This window comes from Phyllostomus discolor, chromosome 8, assembly GCF_004126475.2.
Source record: "Phyllostomus discolor isolate MPI-MPIP mPhyDis1 chromosome 8, mPhyDis1.pri.v3, whole genome shotgun sequence".
Lineage (NCBI taxonomy): Eukaryota > Metazoa > Chordata > Mammalia > Chiroptera > Phyllostomidae > Phyllostomus > Phyllostomus discolor.
In genome coordinates this window covers 91262524-91288405 of record NC_040910.2, presented here as the reverse complement: position 1 = coordinate 91288405, position 25882 = coordinate 91262524, and the positions used below count along the sequence as shown (strand labels likewise).

At 39.3% G+C, this 25882-nt stretch overlaps 2 protein-coding genes and 1 long non-coding RNA gene across 8 annotated transcripts in view; 2 read left to right on the top strand and 1 right to left on the bottom strand.

Annotated features, from left to right (window-relative positions):
* Nucleotides 1-25882, bottom strand: part of KANSL1 (KAT8 regulatory NSL complex subunit 1) — a 150586-nt gene that overhangs the window by 107851 nt on the left and 16853 nt on the right. For 3 of the 6 annotated variants that reach the window (XM_036033555.1, XM_036033559.1, XM_036033558.1), the window contains exons 1-2: nucleotides 20871-21009; nucleotides 2891-4262 (exon numbers count right to left, since the gene is read on the bottom strand). In XM_036033555.1, coding sequence (XP_035889448.1) covers nucleotides 2891-4179 — 1289 coding nt within the window. In that variant the 5' untranslated portion in view covers nucleotides 4180-4262; nucleotides 20871-21009. Of the gene's footprint in view, nucleotides 1-2890; nucleotides 4263-20870; nucleotides 21010-25882 lie in introns of those variants that run through there. The other 3 variants (XM_028520848.2, XM_028520847.2, XM_036033557.1) reach the window with 1 other exon arrangement.
* LOC118502180 lies at nucleotides 1668-20850 on the top strand. Its single transcript, XR_004904875.1, has 3 exons — nucleotides 1668-2116; nucleotides 13829-13833; nucleotides 20838-20850. It is a non-coding gene; the product is annotated as an uncharacterized LOC118502180 (long non-coding RNA).
* Nucleotides 21444-25171, top strand: LOC114503332 (60S ribosomal protein L27-like). The gene is given in 3 exon segments (XM_036033575.1): nucleotides 21444-21805; nucleotides 24710-24987; nucleotides 24989-25171. Coding segments are annotated over 3 exon segments (759 nt in total). The 5' UTR covers nucleotides 21444-21475; the 3' UTR covers nucleotides 25140-25171.

The following is a 25882-nucleotide window of genomic DNA, read 5'->3' as shown; positions in this document are numbered from 1 at the left end:
TACTTATTCTAGCACTCAAGAATTATAAAGGTGGTTACAATATTTGGGAGGGACTACTAAATCACAAAGAAAAGACTTCTCAGAATCCAAAGAACTTCTTTTTTTTTTCTTTCTTAATCAAAGCTGTACGTCCACTCTCACTGTCTGGCCAATTACTGAAAAATCTTTAAAATACTCAGAAAGTCAACAAACACCTGGCTAAATACTTAGGTTAGGAGTCAATCTGGTGGCCTTACTCAACAAGATCTTTGAAGTACTGGTGCTTTACTGGTGCTTCCAAATTAAATTCAATTAAATAAAAAGGTGCAAAAGTATATTTATTTCACGATGCCCTTAGTGCCCCAATTTTTCTTATTTTAATACAATCTGATGCAAGGGCATTCAACTTTTAAAACTATTATTTAGTTGACTTAACTGTAAGAGGATTCAACTGATCCCTAAAATGATCTGTGAGCTGTCCTTACACTTCACACCCTTCCAATCAACAAACCATTATGTTAGAAGAATGCCCAGAACTAAGTAGAGTGAATGGACTAAAGAGTTCTTTTCAAATCACTAGATTACCCCATGGAATAAGGAAAATTCTCAGTTATTTTAATTTCACTGGATTGGAACAACCACCCCCATTTCCAAAACTTAAAACTTTCTTCGATACCATGTATCCTGAAAACAGTAAGCTTCTAGATTTTCCCCCTCAAATACACAAAACAAGTACATGAAACTTAAAATGCTTCAACTACAATATTTGTTACATGAAATTACTCTAAAACAAAATATTCAATGTTAACCAAGATTTTTTAAAGCAATGGTTTATGCAAAGTCAGTAGGGATAACACCAAAAATACTGGCAAGCTGATATAAACTACTAATCCATTTAAGAAAAAATAACTTATTACAAAAAAAAACTTATTGCAGCAATAGCAAGCCTCTGATATATTATGCACTTTATTTAGATCTCAATAAAGTGGACTTTTGAGTTCAGTAAGCTAACAAATGGTAAAGGAACTACATCTACAAGAAAGATATTCAGCAAAATTATCCCGACTTCCCCCCTCAATACAGAAATATAAACCAAAATTTCATATTCAGGCACATAGTGTTATCCATGTGGATAATATAAACAAAATTGAGGGGGGAAATCTATTTATGCTTAAAAGTACAGCTGCCTTAAATTAAGTGTCTGGTGAAAACCTTAGTCACCTTTTTACTACAGTTAAGGAAAAACCAATTATTCCAACATAACCACCTATTTTGGCCTTCTCTAGTAATCCAACGGTTACAAAATCCCTACCTGCAGAAGAAATGAAAGAGGATCTACTAGTCAAGACTCCTGCCCTTCTTTTCCAAATATCATGTTTCCCTCTCTCATAAGTCTAACACTTGTAAATAGATAAAATGTAGACTGACTTATCTTTAAAGAAATGTATTTATACTGTCCTTCCTTATTTATCCATAAGAAGCTGAATGCAGGATGAGGAGTGAAGAACATGAATAAAGACCTTCTGGCTCCAGCACGCCAACTGAGTACAACCCAAAGCTTACATAGAATTTTCCTCAAGGCAAATATTTGGAAAAACTAGTAAGAATTTATCCCAAATAGGTCAATACATTTAACTCAGCTGAAAGAGAATAAAGTCCAAATCTGATAAAGATGGGCTCTTTTAGGCAGAGAATCAAGCTGTAAAAAAGTGGAATGTGCTTAGAGGCAACCTATAAAATACTCAGAGGCATTTTCTGATTAGTCTTCTTGTTTTTAATAGTGCTTACAGCTTGTTTGCTTGCTTTTCTTTCTTTCTTGCACCTGAAAGTGAGATGGCAAGGAGAGTTCATTTAGTGGTTCTTCTTTGGAATGAAACAAACTTGTTTCCAGTAAAAGAACTCTGGTGGGTTTATTGAGAGGTAGTGGTTTTTCTCCAGAATCAAGATCCCCGAAAACATTAAAAACATTAAATACAATTATATTACTGATAATGCCATATGCACTTTAGATTTGGGACAGGGACCCAAGTGCAGTTGTAAGGTATTTTTCAGCACAAGGACCCTGGCTGAGGGGCAAATGAAGGCTGAATCCACTGGAATGTATGCAGCCTGCTGAGGTGGGTCCTGGAGGAAAGGGGTGTGGTCTGTTTCTATTTGTCATGAAAGCTATTTAGAGAGTCAAGCCCATTTCTTTCTTCCTTTTTTATAAAATATTTAATTTTTTAGAGAGAGAAGGGAATGGAGGGACAGAGAGAGAGAAACATGAATGTGAGAGAAACACTGAATAGTTGCCTCTCATACACCCCAGACAGGAGACCTGAACCTATAACCCAGGCATGCACCCTCATGTGAAATCAAGCTAATAATAAACTTTCACTTGGAGGACAACAGCTAACCAATACCCAACTGAGCCACACCAGTCAGGGCTGTTTTGATTTTTTAAATGTAAGGAAATCTCGTGCAAGGACTGTGTGCATTGAGCTGACTCAATTAAACCAATTATAAACTTCAGCGGAGTTGCCTAGGTCAACTAAACTATTGTCCCTACTTACTAGAAATAAATTCTGAAGTCAAGTCATAGAACTTACAAAAATAGCCTACATACATTTTCAAAAAAATCTATTCACGTAAAGCATGGGTACAGTTTTACAAATACAATTTTTTCTTAATAAATGAGATTTTAAAAGGAAATTAGCTTTTAGCCTACAACAACACAACACTATGTCAAAAATATCTTTTATTTCTTCACTAACACATATATGCACCAACCTGACTAGTATCAGAAAAGACAAGTGGAACCTAGGTGCCTACATACAAAGAACCCCATTCTCCCCACGGTGGGAATTTACCAAGTCTTTCTCCCTTGTCCCAACATTTCTCAACAAAGATATTATACATGGATTCTACTCACAGGGATACATGGTGCTGCTCTGGATCAGCTCTGGTCAGTTCTTCTTCTTCAATATCAGACTCTCCTCCTGAACTACTGTCAGTGACATCTGAATCAAATGCTTGTTCACTGCACCTCAAGTTGGCTATACCACTAGCTGTAAATCTCTCCAATTCTTCTGAAATCGAATCGCTTTTCAGGAAGTTGCTAAGTCCCTCTGAAGTGGTGGTCTCACTGGCAGCTTTTCTCAATGCAGCTTCAGCCTTTCGAGTCAGCATCAGTTGGCTTCGGGGCCTCAAGGATTCCAAATTTGGCAGTTTGCTCAAAGTTTTCTCTAAAAATCCACCCAGCTGATGCTGTATATGCCTTTCCACCTGCTTGGCTTGCACAACCTGTAAGCGCTTCTGCAACCTGCGAGCACGGTTCTCAATATCAGCCTGCCGCCGCAGTAAAGCTGTTATCCTTGTGTCAGAATCTAAAGCACTGAAAAGAATGGAAGACAGAGGAGACTTTTTACCCTCTAACTTGACACCCCCCAAGTTAGAACTGGAGTCTGTGCCAGGTGATAACCTACTGCTTCCTTGAAGTGCCGGCTGTTCCATGGAATTTACAGAAGATTTGTTTACAGTGCTATTATTGCTAAATATAGTTGTGTGTTCTACATCAAGGCTTCTATGTGGAAGAGTGCAATTGGTCATACCCCCCTTCAAGTCCCCAGATTCAGATGCCACTGCTTCACCCCCTTGAGGAGAAGATGAAGAAAGAGTTCGTTTTCCCCCATTGAGGGGACTGGAATTGTCATGATCAGAATGTGTTGAACTTTTAGTCAATTTCTTAGCCAACCCATTTACAGGTGCTTGTGGCAGAGCTGTCTGACCACTTGTATTCATGGTTCTAATATTTTCTAAGGAGAACTCCAAAACTGGCTGTGCCCCCAACAGCTCAGCTCGGAGTTCATAGGACTGAGATAAGAAAGGGTGAGACTTAAGGACTGTTTGCTTGCTGAAGACACCTTGCAATTTCAATGACTCCTTCGAGGAAACAGGTGTTACATCGGAGCAGAGATATGAAGCCACCAGTGGTTGCAGCTTTCCCAAGTCTTCCTTAGTAGAATTATTTCGGAAGTCTAGACTGGGGTCCTCTGCAGCAATGGCTTTTCTTTTGGTTCCGTTGGCAGCAATAAGGATGTTGGCGTTGCCGTTATTTTCGGCACTGCCAGGGGACAAAGTGGAGGATGGGGGAGCCAGTTTGAACCGGATATGGTGTGCTTCAGCTGCTGCGTCAGTGAGAGCGGGCGCCATCGCAGCCATTCAGCACAGAGAGACAGGAAGTCCAGCCTCTCCCGGTGCCGAGGCCAGCTCGACGGCCCCTTACTGCCTCCCCAGAGAACAGACTAGAAGAGAAAGAAGAAAAGGAAGTTAGAAATACAAGCACATTAGGAAACAACACATGTTTTTAATACAAATACTACTTGAGGCTGTAATCCAAACTCTGCCTCCAAGCATTCCAGAGACCTGAATATCTTGCACCAGGGGAAGCGTATGTGCAAGCATGCAAGCATGTACACACTCCTGTACAAGAGAAAGAAACCCACCGTTCTTTTTTATCACTTGTTACCACAGACTGAAAGTAGCTAAAACAGAAGTTTCATTCTGAGAGAACCACAGATTGTTAAAGTCAAATCACCTGCATTTAAAAAAACTCTTTAAACTTCTTAAAATGAGTGGATTTAAAGTAAATGTAGCAAACTAAACACCTAGCAATTAAACAGAGAAGAATTAATAAGGAACTCTCCATCTCTACTAAAAAGTCTGTATTCCAAATAGGTCTGTGCATTTTTCTTGCCAAAGAACCCAGCGTTCTCCAGTTTCTAATTTCTCTGCAAGATAGGTCATACTACCAGTGTATCTGTATTATCACACCTGTAAATAATTTTCTTTCATGGTCCTCTCCTTTGAGTTATAGCCCACCTCTCAAATTAATTGCTCAAGGAGTCTCTTCCCTTTACCTCAAAACTTCTTCAAAGAGTAGTATAAATAGGTGCCTTTGCATACTTCTCTAATCTGGCTCCTACTGCTCTAGCAAGCCACCAGTAATCTCACTATTAAATCCCAATGGTCAAGTCTCAGTCCCCATTCTATTTGACTTCTCTGAAGCATTAGGTAGTACTGACCAATCCATTCTTGAAATTCTCCTTTCTTGATGTCCCTGATACCAAGGTTCCTTCTCCTGCCCTCCTTCCTCTCTCTCAACTCACTTCCCTGGCAACAACCACTAGTATGTATGGTGAAGTCTCCTCTAACAATCAGGAAAAAACTTGCTGAGCTGTACTAATAAACATTCCCACCTCTACATTCCTCAAGTCCCCCAAAATCAAAATTCACTTTCCTCTTCAAAAATACTTGCTCCTCACCCAGTTTTATTATCTCTGGTAATGAATGACATTACCTTGATTTAGTAAACTAAGCTAACAATCTCAGTTATTTGCATCTTCTTCATCCTCCTTATTTGATTTGAGAGCAAAAGGAAATCTACGTAAAGAACTAAGCCAACTGTTCTTAAAAGTGTGGTCTATGAACTTCCTGGGAATTCAAAGACTACTAGAGGGGACCACAAGATCAAAGCTATCTTTATACTAATACTAAAAATTACTTGCCTTTTTTTTCTTCCCTGAGTTGGTATTTGCAATGAGGGTACAAAAACGAATCAAGGCAGAGATACCAAAGTATACAGTCATTGGTGGTTCATTGTACCCTCTATTCACTTAGTTTTTAAAGAGTCGGGTCCACTTAACAGTGTCCTTAATGAAGTTACAAGTTTTATTAAATCTCTACTCTTATGCTTTTTAAAATATTCTGTGTGATGAAATGGAACATATACATAAAGCACTCCACTGCTTTAAGAAGTCTGAGAAAAGGCACTTGTATAACTGTGATGCAAGCCGAACTAGAAGTTTCCCTCATCTAGCATTATTTTTACTTGGCAGAACAATGAACAAACTAAGGTTACTTAAACTTATGTAGTTAACAGACATTTTCTTGAACAAGATGAACCTGTCACTTCAAGAAAAACCATTGACAATGAATGTTTATTGCATATTATAAAATCTGAGTTTTCAAGCCAAAATAAGTATTTTGAAAACTTGTACCCACCATCGCGAACTTGAACATTTTCCCATCACTTTAAAAAAGTTATTTCTGATTAAATACATTATTGTTGATATTAATGAATGTGGATTTTTTTTGATACTGTATCATGAAATGTGTCAACATTTGGAAGATCTGCGTAAGTCTGGAGATGACCAAATGACCAATCCATATGAAAAACTCATATACAGGTAAAAGCAAGTACAAAATAGACTAATGGATTTTAATCTAACAGCAATTTTCAATCTTTTTCATCTCATGGCACACATACATTAATTACTAAAATTCTGCAGCACACACAAAATATTTTTGCTGATCTGACAAAAAATGGTAGAATGTTAATTCTTTCACGCTGGACGGCTATTGTTGCTGGCTGTTGTCAAATTTTTATTTGACAATCTAAAGGATTGTCAAATTGACTGACTAAATAGTCAGGTACTGCATGTTTTAAAAATTCTTGCAGCACACCAGCATGCCACAGCACACCTGTTGAAAATCATTGATCTAACAGTAAAAAAAGTTCATTGATATGGTTTTAGATTCCACATTGAAACTAACCTTGATGAAACTAGTACTTGTAAAGTTTGGGTGTAATTTCAAAGGATAGCCATATTTATCTGAAATAACTATTAAAATATTCCTCTTTTCCAACTACGTTATCTATGTGAAACCAGTTTTTTTTTTTATTATTCATTTGTGTTTTTAGAGAGGGGAAAGGAGGGACAAAGAGAGGGGGAGAAACATCAGTATGTGGTTGCCTCTCACACACCCTCCACTGGGGACCTAGCTGCAACCCCCCCCACCCCCCGCATGTTCCCTAGCCTGCGAATCAAACCGGCAAAACCTTTGCTTCACAGGCTGGCACTCAACCACTGAGCCACACCAGCCAGGGCTAGATTTTCTTTATATACAACAAAAACATGCCACAATAGAATGAACGCAAAAGCATATATGAGAACCCAGGTGTTTTGTATTACGCCAGACATTGGAAAGATTTGCAAAAATGCAAAACAATGCTATTCACTAATTTTTCTGTTAAAAAAGTTATTTCTCATAATATGTAGTAGGTTTATTTTTAAATGAATTGGTAAATATTTTAAAAAATATCTCAAAGTTTCTAATATATCAACTATTGATAATACTCCACAAAAGCTCTCTGAGGCTGTCTCAACATGTTCTAAGAGCACAAAGGGACCTTGAGACCAAAAAATTTGTGAACTGCTGAACTAAAGCAACCTCTTACCTCCTTAAAAAAATAAAATAAAAAAGAGGACAACTTCCAATTTGGTCACACTTTTTTATGTTTAGATCAATGCCAACATAGGATGGTAGGCCCTTATAGGACTACACTAAGGTTTCTTACACTATGACAATTCAAATCATTAATATCAAAATATTTAAGTAAATGATTGTGATAACATTCAAATACCAATATTCTTACAGTTCAAGTTTGTCTACTGCTCTATATAACTGTCAAAAGTTTCTCATTCTAATACTGTATTTTAATGAACTTCCTATGAAATAACTAAAACTTCTGGAGCTTACAAGTTTTATCCTTATCAACTTTCTGGCATATGGCAGTCTATGTAACACAAACTGTTCTGTGTCCACTTTTTCTAATTCTGATTTTATTTTATTTTAAAGATTTTATTTATTTATTTTTAGAAAGGGGGAGGGAGAAAGGAGAGAAACATCAGTGTGTGGTTGCATCTCCCACGCCCCCTACTGGGGACCTGGCTGGCAACCCAGGCATATGCCCTGAAAGGGAATCGAATGGGTGACCCTTTGGTTCACAGGCTGGCACTCAATCCACTGAGTCACAACCAGCCAGATGGTTTTAAAGTTAGTATCAAATCCTAATAGATTATAAATGGCTGTGCTATAGACCAACAGACAGATGAACCAATGCAAAATGTGTTTAGTTTTATAGTATACAAAGCATTTTCTCCCATAAACACAAATCCCTATCATATCTTTCCCATCAATTCAATCTCCTCTTCTGAGTTGGTATCAATACACAGTTGATACTAGCAATGCAAGGATAACATTATCAGCGCCAGATGAACAATACAACACGTGAGAAAAGTTGTTGTAGCCTGCTATCCAAGAAGCACTATATAGTAAGGCTCAGCAATGGCAGGAAAACAACCTCCCTCTTGGGACCCAAGCATGGATATAGGTATTACACAGCTTAAACAAAACTTACTCAGGAAAAACCCAGACTCACTCAGCACACATAAAAGCAAGTCATAATTAATATCACACCACAGAAGTACTTAAAGCAGTAAATATTCCATTGTTATTTTAGAATTATTCAATTATTTAACATTCACAACTTAAAGAAAAATCTGTGGCCTCAAATCCCACCTCTTTCAAGATCTCTCTAACCCTGTGAAAGTACATCTGTGAACTAGACATTAATCACACATCTCAAAGGTAAGAGTTTTTTGTTTACACTCTTGAGCCCTTTGGTCTCAATATCCCCATGAAATGCACTGGGGCTAGTAGTTACTAAAACAATCACCTAAATAAGTAGGAAGGGGCAAAGCAACCTTCAGAAGGAATTCCATTCCTAACTCCTAAATCTTTATCTTTCTACACCAGAACAATACTACTGTTAGAAAAAAAAAGAAATCTACAACCCTCTCCCTTAACTGACTTGAAATGCTCTGCTGAGATTCCATATTACCCTCAAAGGCATTCACAGATAAGGAGAGCAGTTCCAGAGTCACATCACGACCCCACCCTCATTTAAATTATTTTAACTATTCTGGTTCCCTCCATTTCCTTATCTATGAATGACAAAGCCTACTTTACAAGGTTTCTGTGATTAAATTAGATATTTTCAATTACTTAAACCTAGTGCCAGACACAAACACCCATTATTTGCACCATTATTGTAACCTACAGACAAAAAACAAATTTAAAAAAACTTCTATGGGACTTCTTAATGCACAGGAAAAATATAAAGCAAGTATAACTGTCGTAAATCATCACTAAGCTTAAGAATTTTTAAAATATTTTTGCTATATATCTAGATTTACTTTCCTTTTAATATTTCATGGTGTTGCTTATGATTTTAAAAAAAGCAAACAAAAGACCAAATAACTTAAATATCCATGTGGTGGAATACTATGCAACTATAAAAAATACAAAGCTATATTTATTCACATGAAAACATCCCTGCTTCACTGCTAAAGAAATCTAAGGGTATTATTGTACAAAAGAACTATGAGTTCATTTTTGTTTGAAAAGTTAGGTGATAAGATTCTTCACCTATTTTGTCTTCTAGCTTTGTAGTCTCCACCATAAACACGTACTATTTATATGTATAATAAAAGGGAAGGAAGAAAAACAAAATAATGCAAACACTTAAGAGTAAAAAAATCTACCCTGGGTGGTGTGGATCAGGATTGAGCGCCAGCTTACAAACGGAAGGGTCACCAGTTCAATTCCCATCAGGGCACACACACACCTGGGTTGCAGGCCAGGTCCCCAGTTGGGGGTGTGTGGGAGACAACTGATTCCATGTATCTCTCACACATTGATGTTTCTCTCCCTCTCTTTCTCTCTCCCTTCTCCTTCTCTAAAACTCAATAAATAACATCTTTTTAAAAAGTCAAAAATCTAAGGAAAGTATAACGTCACAGTAATTTCCCAAAAATTTAACATACCCAGCAAAATGTTGATTAAAACAATGATTCCCATCCCACTTGACTCCCAAATGCTTTACTATCCAACAATTTAAAGCAAATTGTTGAACTTAAAGCAGTTTTTACAAACTGTCAAACTTAAGGAGTTTTACAAAAACAGCACAACAGCTCATAATAAATCACCTTCCCCCCAATAATACAAAGCATTAAAAGCTTCAATTAGCTTATTAATCCTCATAACAACCTGGGCAGTAGGTTTCAGACTGGAAATATAATTTCCAATTTACTGGTGGGGATAAGCAATAAAGTTACACTGTACACTCAAAATAAGAAACCTAATATACCCCAAGTTTTAGTTCATCTAATAATCTACAATTTGACAAATGCAGAGGAAGCTAATGTACTTGCTGTCACTGACATAAATTAAGATTCTCCAGTAAGCTTAAACAGACAAAAAAGAAAGGACCTATCTGCTATACAAGATTGGATTAGGTAAGTAATGGTTTCCCTGTCAGTTCCAAGGAAGCATTTTGGGGACAGGAAAAATGTCAGATAGGTTCAGCAGCCAAACATATTTGGGAAAAACTTCCCTGATAAGAGATCCACAATGTACTTCCTTCATCATACTAAATATGCAAATATATTTGCATTTACCAAACTTCTTTAACAAACTAACACTTTTTTCCCATTACACCTATTAATATCATGCAGAACTGTTCTGAGGAATATAAGTTGAAATAAAGTTCAAATGTGTGATTTCTACGGTTCCTTCCTACACTTATGATTCCATTACTCTAAACTGCAGTATAGGTTCAAGGACAAATTTCCAACTAACACATGTAGGACTTAGAAAGCAAAAACATATCCCTAGGGCAGTTTCTCAACCTCAGCACTATTGACCATCTTGTGCTGAATAATTTTCTGTTGTAGGGAGAGGGAGGTCTCTCTTGTGCACTGTAGGATGTTTAGCAGCATTCCTGGTCTCCACCCACTACATACGTAGCACCCTCCTACAAATTATGACAGCCAAAAATGTCCCCAGACATGTCAAATGTCCCACAGGGGGTAAAAATCACACCTGACAATTGCGAAATTTTGGAGATAGAGATACAGACTCTGTATCTATCTTTATGTCTGTCTGTCCATCTACACATAAAGATATATTCTTACAGACATAAAGATATATTCTTTCTATATATCAACAGCTGGCTGCTTCAAATACTACAAGTCAGAACTCCACACCTACAAATGCAAAGTATGCCTTATTCCTCATTAGTTCCCAAGATGGGACTCCCAAATACACAAAAATAAACTGGCAGCATCCACCTTGTAAAAATGTTGATAAGCTGCAGAAACTCAAGGGGGAGGGTTTGTCCATTTAGCTGCCCAATCACCACATTCTCTCACTGAAAACAGAAGCAAAAATCAGATGGGGAAGAAAAGTTCACCCAAAATGTGGCTTCTGCTAACCTCTTTCCCCATTACCTCATTACTCTGCACAAGGGAAAGAAAGAGAAGAAGGAAGGATGGTTAGGGAAGTGTCGTGTAAAACTGTCAAATGTCAGCTGAAATTTGGAAATTTACTAAAATTTCTTTATGTAAAAGTTAGAACAAGAGAATGGTAAGTAACATTCTAGTGAGAGGAAATGGCACCGGAAAATGCCATGCTGTAGGAAACCATAGGATATCCTGAAGGTTAAAAGAAATGTTCGATTTGATTGAAATATAAGTTTAAGTTAACAGAGGACACAGTACAGAAAAAGGTGGAAAGGCAGTCTGAAGCCAGATCATTAATGGACAACCTTAAATAGCCAATCTTTACTCAGAATGGCAGCAGAATGTCATTAAAGGCTTTTCAAATGGGGAATAACACATCAGAACTGTGCTTTAGAGAGACCAGCTGAGTGGGATGGATTAAAAGAAAATAAAAAGGCAAAGGAAAATGCAATAAAGAAGCTACTGCAACAACCCACACAGGATGCAACAAAAACCTCAACTAAAATGGTCACCACAGTAGTATGGTCAAAGTCTTCTCCAAGCTTAAATCCAGAAATTGGAAGGCACTGAAGTTTGCAGAAGCACCAATTAAGTGATACAAACATTAATTTAAAGGCTCTTAAGGACAGGAGATAAGGCTCTCTTTTCCTTCATAACTTCATCTTCTTTATGATGAAATCATAAGGTGTGGAATAATTTCTTTCTTCTTAACACTACCAACCCAAATCCAGGCAGGGTTCTCGTCAGCTGACACCTAAATCATAGCCGCTTCCTGCTGATGTCCTCCAATCCATTCCCCCCCTTTTATCACCTCACTTCTCTACTATAAAATAGCTTCCAGTGCCTTTTCCACAAGTAAAAATTCTCCAAGATAAACCTCAAACATATTAAGAATAACTGTGTCAGGTGGCATGGACCTAGAACTCACCCCCAGATTCCAAACTCCACAATCTTTGCTTTAGGCTACTGCTTCTACATGGAAGGCCCTTCTACCATTTAGGCCCAACGCTTTATTAATTGTTCAATATATAACATCTCCACAGAAACTTTTCTGTACTACTCAGATTCACACTGCTTTCTTCCTGCTTAAATTGTACGATGTACTTCAAGTCACCATCACTTAATTCAAATTATCTGAATGTTCCCTAATTGTCAATTTGTTAATTCTATTTCCAAAACAGGCAGTGTTCCTTAGCATCTTTTTCTCGCATGCTAACTTTACCCACAGCTTGGTACACAGTAAGCATTGTAAGCACTTACTGACTGGACTGGACTAGAGTAATCAAAACACATTTGGTGAGGTAGGCCTTCAAATTTAGGTATGATTTTGCTGAACAGAGAAAAATGAAGAAACTCTAATTGAGCAACTGACAATCAATGGGAAAAGATCTGAGAGATGATCCACAAAACAATTTGGATGAGCCATGCAGTACATGTACGGCTTTTCAAGAAGAGAGAAAAAGATAGCAGCTAGGTAGTGATTTGTGATCAAGTATTGAAAGTTACATTATGGGACAAAGTGGAAAGCATTTTTCTACATGGAACCAAATGTAGATATGTTATGAAATACAACAGGGAACAGGAGGCATAATTTTTATTATAAACAAAGAAATAATGTTCACCAACCCACTCTCTAACACTTTCCTATACCAACAGGACTTCTTAATCAAAAAGGTTTATAATTACTAAAGGAATCAAGGCTCTGAATGGAGGTTATTATTATGACTGCTGTTCATTAACATTAACTGACCTCTTCCTGTGTCAGTCCTGTGCTCTTTTTAGATGTGCTCTCATTTCCCTTCACAATAACATTGTAAGACAAGTAAAGTACTCTTATTCTCACTTTATAGATGAGGAAACTTGACATTCAGAAGTTGTGATGAGCCCAAGATTACACAATTCCTAAGCTGAAGAAAGCAGGATTCCATTCATATCCCAAATTCTCAAGTGTGCACTTTTAAAGCCATTACGCTAAGTAGTTTAAGGCTAGGTTTAAATTGAAAGGGCCTTAACTGCTAGACACTAGATTTCGAATTTTAGTCTTTAAAGGAAAGTTGACTTAGGAATACTGATTATCTCCAATAACATTTTATTAAAATGCCTACAACAGTAAAATCACCACACTAAGTGCCTACAGTGATGAAAAAGACAAGTAAAGACTGATACTACTATGTCATCAGAGAATCCAAGGAGTCCTTATTAAGGGGCCCTCACACAGGCTGAGAGTGGGTGTCATTACAGAAGGCTTCCCAGAGGGAACAATATCAAAGTTGAAACCTAAAGAACATGTACAGTCTAGCATCCACCATACTGCTACTTCAAGAATCCCATATCCAAAACCCATTCCATGACCCCCAACATCAACCCAAAACCCATTCCTGCCCCTCAGCATTCCCTATGTGAATGAATCCTTATCCCAATCACTCAGGTACCGTCTATCATAGACATCTCATTTAAATATATACTAATACCAGACATAAATAACAGGAAGACTACAGAAGTTCATGGTCTAGCGTGGAGACACTAAAAATTTTGTTTCATTATTGCAACAGAAAAAAATAGAAAATAGGTGCGAAGGAAAACCCAGATGATAAAGCCTGAAGAGGTCAAGGAAGGGTTCCAGAAAGAGCTGACATTCTGACTAGATGTTGAAGGCTGACTAGGGAGAGTTCAAAATAGGCAGAATGATAGGCACATTTATTCCGTCCTTAATGCCACTGCTTTAGTTCAGAACCTCATTATGCACTACAGTAACCCAAGCAGTAATAATCTCCCAACTGTTCTTTCTTCCTGTCTCATCAAGCCTTCAACCTAGCACCCACTACCAAAATGATTACCAGGAAAAAAGGATGAAAAGATGGCAGGAAGGAGGGAACATAAATCTGAGCAGGTTGTACTCCTACTTAAAATCCTTCAGTGACACTAGTAAAGGATGAATCTCAACTCCCCATACAGCATATCTACCCCCATTTTTACACTCAGCCTCATCTCCAAACTGTCCCCAATCCAAACTTCCTGAATCATATTTATAGCTCCAGGCTTTTCCATGCTGTTTCTTCTCCAAGATCACATGCGATTTCAAGTATTCCCTATTCATTCCAAGTTGAGATAGGGGTCTCTCCTAGGGTTTTACCTGCACGCACCCCCATGACATCCTAGACAACAGCTCATAATGTAATATAAAACTCCCAGTTTTGTCTTTCCATTCCTCCCCTAGACTACTTCTTTAAAAGGGGGTTGTGGTTTGTGTTATCTTTATCCCCTACATGTAGCAGTGTACCTGGCAGACATCGGACCAATATAGGCCAGTTAACCTGAGCATTCTACGTTGAGTGCTTCAGCTGGAGATCCATTATGAAGTTAAAGTGGATGTCTCATCTTAAAGTGATGACCTAACAAGAAGCAGGCACCAAATGAATCTAGGACAGACTTCAACTACCTCAAGTTCCAGTCACTAATATTGCCAAGCACCTGCACTCAGACTGGCAAACTTTTTAACTGTACCTTTTAAACTATTAAATTTGGTTACCTAAGCCTTTTGAAGACAAAATCTACCAAAAATTTAAATGCAATTAACCAAACTTTTACCCAGTCACTGCACTTCTAGGAACCTATCCAACAGAAATATTCTTGTAGATCCATAAAGATGTATACACAGTTCTTTCAACTGTAATACAAAAAATTCTAAACTTAAAGACATACTAGATTACGCAGTTATTTATAAAGAAAACTGTACGTTTTGATGTGAAAAACCTGATATACAGCTAAATGGGGAAAATAATCAAGCCATATAAAGCATGATCCTGTTTGTTTAAAAACATTAAAAAATTTGAAGGATGACTGCCTATCAAAATATTTATTGGTGTTTATCCTCTATTCAACCACTGAATTCAAATTTCCTCCCAGTCTAGCTCACAAAAAGACAAAGAAGAAAAAAAAATGTACCTTTTAATCTCATCTCTTTCTAACAAACTCTAACAATACAAGTGTTTGAACAATCCTAAAATTGAAGACTTCTTGAAGGGTCCAAACAGTCCAAAAGCAAACAGGTTATTCTTGGCAGGGATCCTTGACCAAATTCCAGGGATCCCACTGAAGCCTACCATATCCCTTTAGAGTACTGAATTAATGACAAAATTAATTTTTCCAATGCCAGGGAAGCGTTAAATATTAATACTAACATCCTTCTTGCATTCCATAGGGAGGCCAAGGGAAAACTAGGAGGTAAGCAGTAAACCAGTTAACTGCAAAAACAGCTGCCCAATTTTTTTTTTAATATGGGCTTAAGCTCTTCCAAATCCTCAGTTCTTCATGACACTGTATGAACAATTTAATGAAATTTTCCCAACAGTTCAACTTATCAAACTAGTATTTCTACAAAACCTCTACACTAGCAAACATCAGAAATTAAACTAATTAGCTTTTCGCCTCTATCCCTTCACACCTTCTAGTGGAGGTGCTAATAAGCAGCCATAAAGGCCAAATAACAAGCAGCAAAAAAAAAAAAAAAAGCCTGGATATCAGTTTTTAGCAATTTCCTCATTTAATGTTCTAACAAAATTCTTATTCGTTTTTTATATTCCCCAACACTTCCCTTCCAACTGAGATTAATGGGGTCTGACCTTAAACTAAGCTGACCCTTTTTTAAAAAGAAATTAAAAAGTGAGGGACTCCATTAAGTTTGATGCCACTCAAGCAACTTTTTCCAAACAAGGGCCGAATCTGCTATACTCAAAATTCAGAGTGAGATCTCATTTGGGATTCCTGGTTCAAGTAACAAGAACCAGAGTTTTTGATAACATTTAGATAAAACCTCACTGAATTTACCTCCAACTTACATTTCCCGATTCTCAAAAACTTGGGGAAGAAATTAATTTTTTAAAAAATTAAAACTAGGAAAAAAAGGGCAAGTTTACAGTCAACAATAAAATATATAGCTGAATAATTCCCTATTAAGGTTAAGACATTCAAATGTTAAAATTTTATGGGGCTAGCCCTTGCTCAGCTGGTTGGAGCATCCACCAATACACCAAAAGGTTGTAGGTTCGTTCCCCAGGAGCACATACAGAAAGCAACCAATCCAGGTTTCTATCTCTTCCCTTTCTCTCTCTCCAAAAATTATTAAAAAATATAAAAAATAAATTTTAAAAAATCCTCAGGTGAGGATTAAAAAGTTTTTTAATATTATGGAACTAGTTAAAGTCGTGGAAAAGCAAGGCTTGCATAAAGTAACATTTATTAAGCAGTTGTTACATCTTCCAGACTCGCTACCCAATGGAAAGACAATTTCAAAGGTCTCCACTTTCAGAGCCTCCTGGCATTAAGGTTTAAAATCTTCATATATAAATCTTTAAGTTTTTCTTTTAAACTACCCAAGTTTGTTTGCTTTTCATTCATAAATATGAGCTGTGTTTTCCATTTTGAAGTAAGTTTCTTCATGTCCTGCATATTAGCTTTACCTTTATTCTAATAAAGACAAGAAAAAGTTTAACACACAAAGAAAAATATTTCACCCTGACTGGTGTGGCACAGTGGTTGAGTGCCAGCCTGCAAATCAAAGGGTTGGTCACCAATTCATTCCCAGTCTAAGGTTCATGCCTGGGTTGTGGGGTCAGGTGGGGGGGGGGGGGGGATGCAAAAGGCAACCATACACTGATGTTTCTCTCCCTCTCTTTCTCTCTCCCTTTCCTTCTCTAAATAAATAAAATCTTTAAAAAGAAAAAATAAAAATATCTCAATTTCAGTCCTGGTTGGAGTCCAGGCTTTTTGGTAAATTATACCTTATTGGCTTATTTTCTCCTATACATTTTACCCTACATCCTAAAGGACAGGCACATGGCATAACGTAGAACCAACTGATAACTGAATAATTAATAGTGACCCTCCCAACTGGCCTCTTCCTGACTCACAACTGTCCCTACAATCTGCAAGTGACCCCAAAGACACAACTGACCTCCTACCTCTTCTAGTGACCTTCAAATGTTGGGATATTTGTCTTTTCCAATTCACATTGTCTTTTATAACCATTACTGTGGTTTCACTAAGTTTTGATCTCACATTTTAGAGAATGGGAAGTACTGATGAATCTTGTTTTGTGTTATGAATTATTATACTTTGGCAAGAATATTTCTACAAAACTTTTAGTATGCCCAGAGGCTAATGCGCAATTTATTAGAATAGAAAACTATAATTTAAATGTACATCTTCAGAAGCCACATGAAGACTGAAAAACCAGTCTTAATACAGATCTCCAAGAAATAAAAGTCCTACTTTAGGTAAAGGACATGGTTCAAATATTCTTTGCATTGAAACAGCAGGCAGGCCAGGTGTTTGGGATTTTTGAGACACCTGCACTGGACTTCTTTATAAAGCGATCAAGTAAAAGGGTACTAATGTAAAAGAGGATTCCTGAAACCTAGAACAGTCTAACCAATCAAGGCAGAAACTTGCTTAAAATAGGGCAAAGAAAAGGTGCTTTTAAACCTCTAAAAAAACACTCAATAATAAAATTTACTCTGGGGCAACCAACTGAAGACTACATACTTAGTACGCACGATTCCCTCCTTTCCAAACTCAAGGGAATGGAGAGATCCTTGGGAGGGGGGAAGAATCAATTTATTTAAAAAACCTCTCCAGAGAAAGGAAGTCACTGAAATTTGTCTTAATGGTCTCAGGAAGGAAAAAAAACCCTACCAAGCCCCCCAAGCAAGCAGATAAAATATAAGAGGAATAAGCATTACTCTTTAAACACAGATTTTCAATGACTACTGTTTAGAAAACACAATATGGACTAGTATGATTTTTTTACATTTAAAAACGGTTTCTAATATGACAAGACAACGCTTTATTCACAAAAGTTCCTAACTAGAACCAAATACGAAAATATCTTCCTAAACCAACAATATCAACCACATGGCCCTATGTTTACAGGTTATATGAGTCAGGTTATAGCAACAACACAAACCTAAAACTTGTTTTCACTTAGAAATACAATGGAAATTTATGGCTATTCAATAAAATTCAGAGGATGTAGGTTACAGGATAGCATTACCAGAGATCGAGGAGTATTGGCAATGTTTGAAGAAGAAAAAAGTGGAGTAGTTATTTTCTTCTCACCTTGATAAAAGTTAAAAAGTAAACTAAGGCTTACTCCTTTTCTAGCTTCCAAAATTTTCCTCAACAGGATGATAACCCACCTAATAATCAAAGAATGCTCTCAAGATTTAGCCAGAGAACTCATATGTGTAGGCAAGAAAACCAGACAAAAGGTTAACATCTGACTTTGGTAAAGCACAAAGTCAAATACTAATGTTCTGAATGAGGCTTTCAGGAAAGAAGCAAGAACATCTCTCAATACTTCATTAGAGTCACACAGGTAGGATAGAAAACCCACCCTCCTCAAGGTTCCATCAATATTTAATTGATTACTCTCTTAACTGTTTACAGGCACAAATCAAAAACACTTATCTCACATATATTTCAATGAAACAGTCATCAGAGACCCAACCATAATACAGGTGTTAAGAATCTTTGTCACATCTAATGTCTTTCTCCAATGAGTGCACACTTGAGAAACAAAGTTAATCACCTCCAATCATGAGATCACTAACAAATACATCAAATATTCTAAAGGTCAAAAGAATTGCATACTTTGTTGGAGAAACCTCACGGAAATTGAAATCAAAATTCCATGACCAAAATCAGAAATATAGATCAGCTCTCCCACAATTATAATACATATTTTAAATTCTCAAAAGATGAGCATTTTTACCTTGCCTTATTTTTAGAACTACACATCACACTGCTCATATCACATGACATGATGTAACTGTTAGGAAAGAAAATGACCCAAACCATTGAAAATATACATAGTAAGAGGACAACAATGAATGCATTTTTAAAAACCACTACACTTCATATTTACTTTAAAAAATGTTTCTTAAACCGCAATATTTTTTTAAATTATAAAAGTGGCTAGTATCCTGTATAGAAAAACAGCAATATGCTTGGTATTTTATAAAGCAGGAATTTATCCAATTATTAGGAAAACTGGTATAAAGAAACAGATACGTGAACATTCATTTAAACCCACAGGATTAAAAACAAAATTTCTCCAGATCAAAAGCACAACAGAAATGTAATAAAATACCTCTAAATAAAATACAATTATTACTCAAAAGTATTTACTGTTGTTAGGAGATAAAAATAGCTTTAACTGACAAAAGTGGATAAAATTGAAAACTTCTGAATTGGTCAGACAGTATGTTAGATACGGAATCAAGTATAGCCTGTGGAAGTGGGGAGGGGAAAACACACCCACTTAAACCTTTATAAATAGTGGCACTTGAAATGACCCCAAAAGTAGGAAAAATAGAAATTATACTATTCTGACAGGAAAAACATATTCCGAGGCACTACTTTTCCATTCTTTTAAGTGCTTTAAACACGAAGTTCGGTAACAATCTATAACTATATCATGATTATGCAAGGCAAAGATTATGTAATTTTATCGTTTTTCAGAAATGTTCTCTGACTCTAAAACTAAAACAACTAAAACGTTTTGCTCACTCCAAAGGGGAAGGGGTAGGTTCTTCTGGTGATTTTAAAAATATAAACACACCCCAAACAAACAAAAAACCCCACAATGATTGCTAACCACGTGACAAAGGAGATGGCAACACCGGGATTGTGAATGGAGGGGAGGGAGGCGAGGCAGGACTAGGGAGATCTCTCGGAACTTTGGGGACCTTGGGATTCGCGTCTCCCGACCCTTAAGATACCAGACTCTAGCCCTACGAGTTGTACTGTTAATGTTCTCAAGTACATTTTTATTAATAGGTCACGAAAAGTGCACCAGTGACCTCTAGAATAAAGGGGAAAAACGGAGAAGGAGGAAAGAGCAATTTAAAGTGGCGCCATCATGTCACTCCTTCTCCCCTAAGGCAATCCAATAAGCAATAGTTAGGTAACGTGTTTCTCAAAAACACCACACTGGGAAAATGGAAAACAAAAGGGTTTTAAGTAAAATATGAGGCTACTGTTTATCACATGGAAGAACAACCAAAACTATATGCCGAGAATCAAAAGACCGTCAGCCGGAAAACAGGCCCCCCAAACTCACTTAAAAGCAAATAAATGCCTCTTCCTCTTTAGTTTAAAAAAAAAAAAAAAAAAAAACACGTCCGCCTGAGGGAAACCAGATCTGAAAACCTAAGTGACCTCAATTTACAGGCAACAAAAATAAATGAAACAAATAACCATCTAACTAAACAATCAAGAGTTGTGATATACACCGAGAAACATGCAAGATGTGTGTTTCGAGCAGTGAAAGGCCTTTTGCAGTGAAGAAGTTCAAGGCGAGAGCCAGAGTTTGTTTTTGTTGCTTTTTTTTTAACGGGAATAAATCGTGTTCTTAAGGCCTCATTTTTAAATAGAACGCCAAAGGAAAAGCTGGCGAACGAGGCGGCAGCTGGTGGGGAAGGGCCCCCGCACACCCCCGCCCTTGGGGCGACTCCCAGCCCCAGACCCGCAGCGGGGAAGCCCAGAGAGGCCATTTAAAGTTCCGGGGATTTTTCCTGCCCTGCCCTGCCTTTCCAGTTACAACTAACAAAGAGAGGGAGAAATGGGAGCCACAGGGAGAGCGAGGAGAAGGAGAAAGGGCAGCGGGAGGAGGTGGAGGAAAGGAGCAGCAGCAGCAGCACCTACCACGTGATGGAGGAGCGTAGCCCGGGCGGATTCAGCCCCACAAAATGGGCGCAGTTTGCAAACAGCCCCCGGCCTGGGCGCCGAGAGCCGGCGGCGGGCGGGGGCGCGCGGCGGCGGCTCCGGCCCGGGCCCCCCGCTCTCCTCCCCCCCGGCGCCCGGAGCCGCCCTGACTTTCCGGGCGGGGGGGCGAGGCGGAGGGGGAGGGGAAGGCGGCGGGGAGCGGCCGCTTTTTCTTCTCTTTTGGACCCTTTCTCCGGCCTTCCTCGGCTCCGGCGGGGCCTGGGCACGGCCGGGGACCGCAGCCCGGCGGGGAGGACGGGCGGGCGGGGGCAGAGGGTGAAGCCGCCCCCCCCCGCCCCGCACAAACAAGCGCCGCCGTCTGCAGCCCGAACCCGCACCCCGGCCGCCACCCCCAGACGTCTCTTCCTGGCCGGGGAGCGCGCTCTGGCCGTCCCCCGCGCCGCAGCGGCGAGACGAGTCGGCTTCGCTACGGTGCTCGGTTCTCCCGCCGGTTCGGTGAGCGGTGGCGGCGGTGGCGGCGGCACTGGGAAAATGGCGGCCGAGCTCCTTTTCCCTCCCCCCCTTTAATCTGAAGCGGAGGGAGAATGGAGCGAGCGAGCGAGCGGGCGAGCGCCGGGGACACGGGGAGGAGGGACAGCAGCGCCTCCGCCGGCTGCGGCTGCGGCGGCGAAGGGCCGCTCCGCCCCGGCGCGCCGCCAGGGGGCGCCCGTCGCACCGCCCCCACGGGCTGCCAGGAGGCGCGGCCGCAGTCGCCGCCGCCGCCTCAGTCATGGCTCCTCGTCGCGGCCGCAGTTGCTGCACCTCCGTCTGCGGAAGCCACGGCACAGGGCCCCAGCTGCTCCAAGACCTGTGGCGGCGGCGGCGGCGGCACACGGCACTGCGGCAGGCGGGAGCGGGCCCTTGCTTCGGCTGAGGTGAGGCTAACCTGAGGCACTGACGCCGTCACGTTCCCTCTGCGCTGGGGCTGGTGGGGCCGCGCGCCGGCTATGAGGGACAAGGCGGGCAGGAGCGGTGGACCGAGAGGACGTGGACGAGGAATTGTTTGCACTGTGTAATAATGCCCGTAGGCTATTGCAGACGTTGCCAGCCTATTCCAGGGCTAACGTGCGCTGAATCGGGTAGGAAGCTCCTCGGCCAGTGAAGTGCTTCCTGTCGCCCTTTGTCCTAGCAGCCTGCCTCCGTACACTGCAGCACGCCTGGGCATTAGCCCCAGCGCCGCGCTCCGCAGCCGCCAGGGGGGAAAAAAAAGAAAAAAAAAAAAAAAGCGCACGTCGTCATTGCGCAGGCGCGGGCTACGGCCCGCGCCGGGCAAGCCCTTGCGGGAAAAGCTGGGAACAAGAGGGGAAGTGAAGGTCCACCAGCCAGGCTCGCTGGGAACTGTAGTTTTCGTTAAGAAGCACGCGTGTTGTTTTGGGTGTCAGGGCTTGGCAGATCCGCCAAAACAGGCAAATGGCATTACACAATGAGTATTTATGTTTCCTGTCACCACCAAAAGGAAGTTTACTACTATGTGTTAAAAGTTTAACAAAGAACTCCATAAAGAAACCCAAATCTCAAGAAAAAGCAAATTTCCAACCTTCCTACCATTGGTCTAAAGTAAGTGGCGCTTTATCATTTTCTCATGACCAGCTTGTCAGTATTTTATTCACTTCCCAAAACAAGATCTTAAAATAATAGAAACTTTTCTAGGTTAAAAAAATAAATAAAATCAGTAATGCAATGCAAAGTGTGACATTTACACAAATTATATTCCATCAACCTTTAAAGATAAAGTTGCCAAAAGATGAATTAAGTGCTTTAAGATTTAAAAAACAAACCCTCTGGGATTCATCAAAATATTATTTTAAATGACTGAATAAAAAATGTTTCCAACGATTCAATCATCAAATTCAGCAGATGAGGAGAGTATGTTCTACTACCGAAAATGAAGATGAGAAATGCTCGATACTGTTTTGTGGCTTACCAGAACCAATATCCGGTGGTATGCCTCACTTCTGCTAGTCAGAAAAACAGCTTTGGCCCTCCCACAAAGTTACACTAACTCACAGCTCCTATAGCATCTGCACCTATATTTTCATAAGTTTCCATTTGTATTCTTGAAATCATTCTCTCATAGTCGTTCTCAAATACCAAAAGCAACCAATTAAGAAAGTCACCAAGTCAGATTACATAAAGAATAAACTAATATATGTAAACATATTTGTATACACATCCAGAGATCCTACTCTTGACTTTTTAATGTATAATCCTGGAGAAGAATATTTAGTTGATTAAAAAATGTACACAAATATATCTCCACATAAAAATAATTCCACAAAGTGTAGCGTAAGGGTGTTAAACATACAAATCAAGGACCAATAGATGGCGAACTAGAGCCCTAATCTGAGGCTTCTGAAATCCAAAGGAGAATGAAAAACACCAAATAAGGCAAAGTCCTTTGCAATGTATACTTAAATATGTTCAAAGACACCCACCACAAAATAATCTTACTACTGCTGCTGAAGAACTTTTGAAACTCAACTGCTAGATTTAACTAGGCCCCCAAATAGCCAAGGTTATAAAATACATTTTTTTCAATGGATTTCCTCTTTCAAGGAAAGAAGTGGAAATGCTCTTTTCAAAACATGCATTTTAGGAAAAAATAAATTCCAACCTTCCCATTCTCTCATTGCTTAGCTCAAGAGTCAGGAGATCACAGTGCTTATGGCACATGCATCAGTCACCCTCTTTTTCACTCAGATGTCTTTCTGGTTAGGCACCAATTTTTACAAATAAGGACATTCGAAGATGAGCTACTACAGACACAAAAATCTTAGGGAGAGAAATACATTTTTTTCAATTTCCCCCAGAAACACAGTAGATATCAAAACTGATTAAAAACACACATTACTCACATTTTCACATACTACTCACATACTAAACTACTCACATACTAAACACATACTACTCACTTTTCAAATCACTGTTATAACAGACATTTGTGATTGACTCTCCCATATCCTCTATCCTAATGGATTAATTTTAACCCATTCTTCTTTGCCTATGATTGGGAATGGGCATGGAACCCAATCCCAGCCAATAAGACATGAGTGAAAGCCCACTGGAAGATCTCCAAGAGATAATTGTGAGAAAAATTTCTTCCACCCTAAAGATGAGGAAGATACACTCCCTCTTCCTCCAATGGTGCTAAACATGACATCTCAAACCACTAGTTACTTTATAGGAAGCCTGAAGATGCCACCAATATCACAAGGTGAAAGAGAGTTGGCAAGAACCTTGGTCTTTGCCCTGGCTGGTGTGGGTAAGTGGATTGATTTGAGTACCGGACTGTGAACAGGGCACATGCCTGCATTGCAGGCCAGGTCCCCCAGTAGGAGGTGTGTGAGAGGCAACCACACATTGATGTTTCTCTCCCTCCCTCACCCTCTCTAAAATAAATACAATCTTTAAAAAAAACATTTATTTTACATAACATTATTTATTCCTCAGGAAGGCCCTTCCTATATATAACTCTATACTGATCCATGCCTTGCTTGATCTGTGTTCTTTCTGCCCAGAAAAAGAGAACCATCCCTCCTCACCATCATTCCTTATTCGTTCCTCTCCCGCAATTCCCCTCCAACTTATTTTTCCTTCAAGATATGTTCTACCACACAACCATTATCATTTACTTACTTCACTTAATAGCCTTGGCTGGGTTGCCCAGTTGGTTACAGCATCGCCCAATATGCCAAGGTTATAGGTTCAATCTCCCGTCAGAGAGAATCAACCAAGACACACAAGAATCAACCAACCAGGTTCTTTCCTTTCTGCTGTAGGCCCCTGTGGCTACTGTCAAAATGGGCAAGTTTATGAAACCCAGGAAGGTGGTACTGGTCCTGGCTGGACGCTACTCCGGACGCAAAGCGATCATTGTGAAGAACATTGATGATGGTACATCAGACTGCCCCTACAGCCATGCTCTGGTGGCTGGAATTGACCTCTATCCCCACAAAGTGACAGCTGCCATGGGCAAGAAGGAAACTGCCAAAAGGTCTAAGATCAAGTCTTTTGTGAAAGTTTGTAACTACGATCACCTCACGCCCACAAGATACTCTGGATATCCCCTTGGACAAAACTGTCACCAACAAGGACATCTTTAGAGACCCTGCTCTGAAACACAAGGCCCAATGGGAGGCTAAGGTCAAGTTCCAAGAGAGGTACAAGACTGGCAAGAATAAATTGTTCTTCCGGAAGCTGTGGTTTTAGATCTTTTTTGTTTCAGGCATTAAAAAAAAAAATCAATCAATGCATAAATAAGTGCAACAACAAATCGATGTTTTTCTTTCTCTCCCTCTTCCTCTCTCTCTCTCAAATCAATCAATAAAAAATAAAAATAAATAATACGGGTAACTGGTACAATATTACCCTGCTCTTGATTAAATGCTCTCTAATTCCCCTGAGGTTGTTATCATATATCATTCTCACTTCCTGAAGCTGGCCCGGAAGCCCTAAAGGCAAGAAATAAGGATATTCCAACTTCAGATTTATTATTCTCATCTGTACAATAAATATTCCAAAAAGGCACTAATTTCCCTAACCATATATTGTATTTTCTAACAAGCCAGAAACTCCAACACAGAATATTCTATCACATATCCAGTACTTCACATGTCCAAACTAATCTCACAAGGACAAGAGATTATTTTGTTCTGCGTATTTTAAAAAGCAATTATTAGCCCTGACCAGTATGGTTTAGTTGGTTGGGCGTTGTTTCGCAAAGTGAAAGGTCACAAGTTCAATTCCCAGTCAGGGAACAATGCCTGAATTTCAAGTTTGGTCCCTGGTCAGTGTGAGTATGAAAAGCAACCAATCCATGATTTTCCTTCCTCTCCTCTTCCCTTCCCCTCCTCTAAAAATAAATAAAATATTTTTAAAAAAAAGCATTTGATGAATCCAACATCCTTTTATGGCAAAAAAATACAGCAAGCCAGCAACTGAAGAAAACTTCC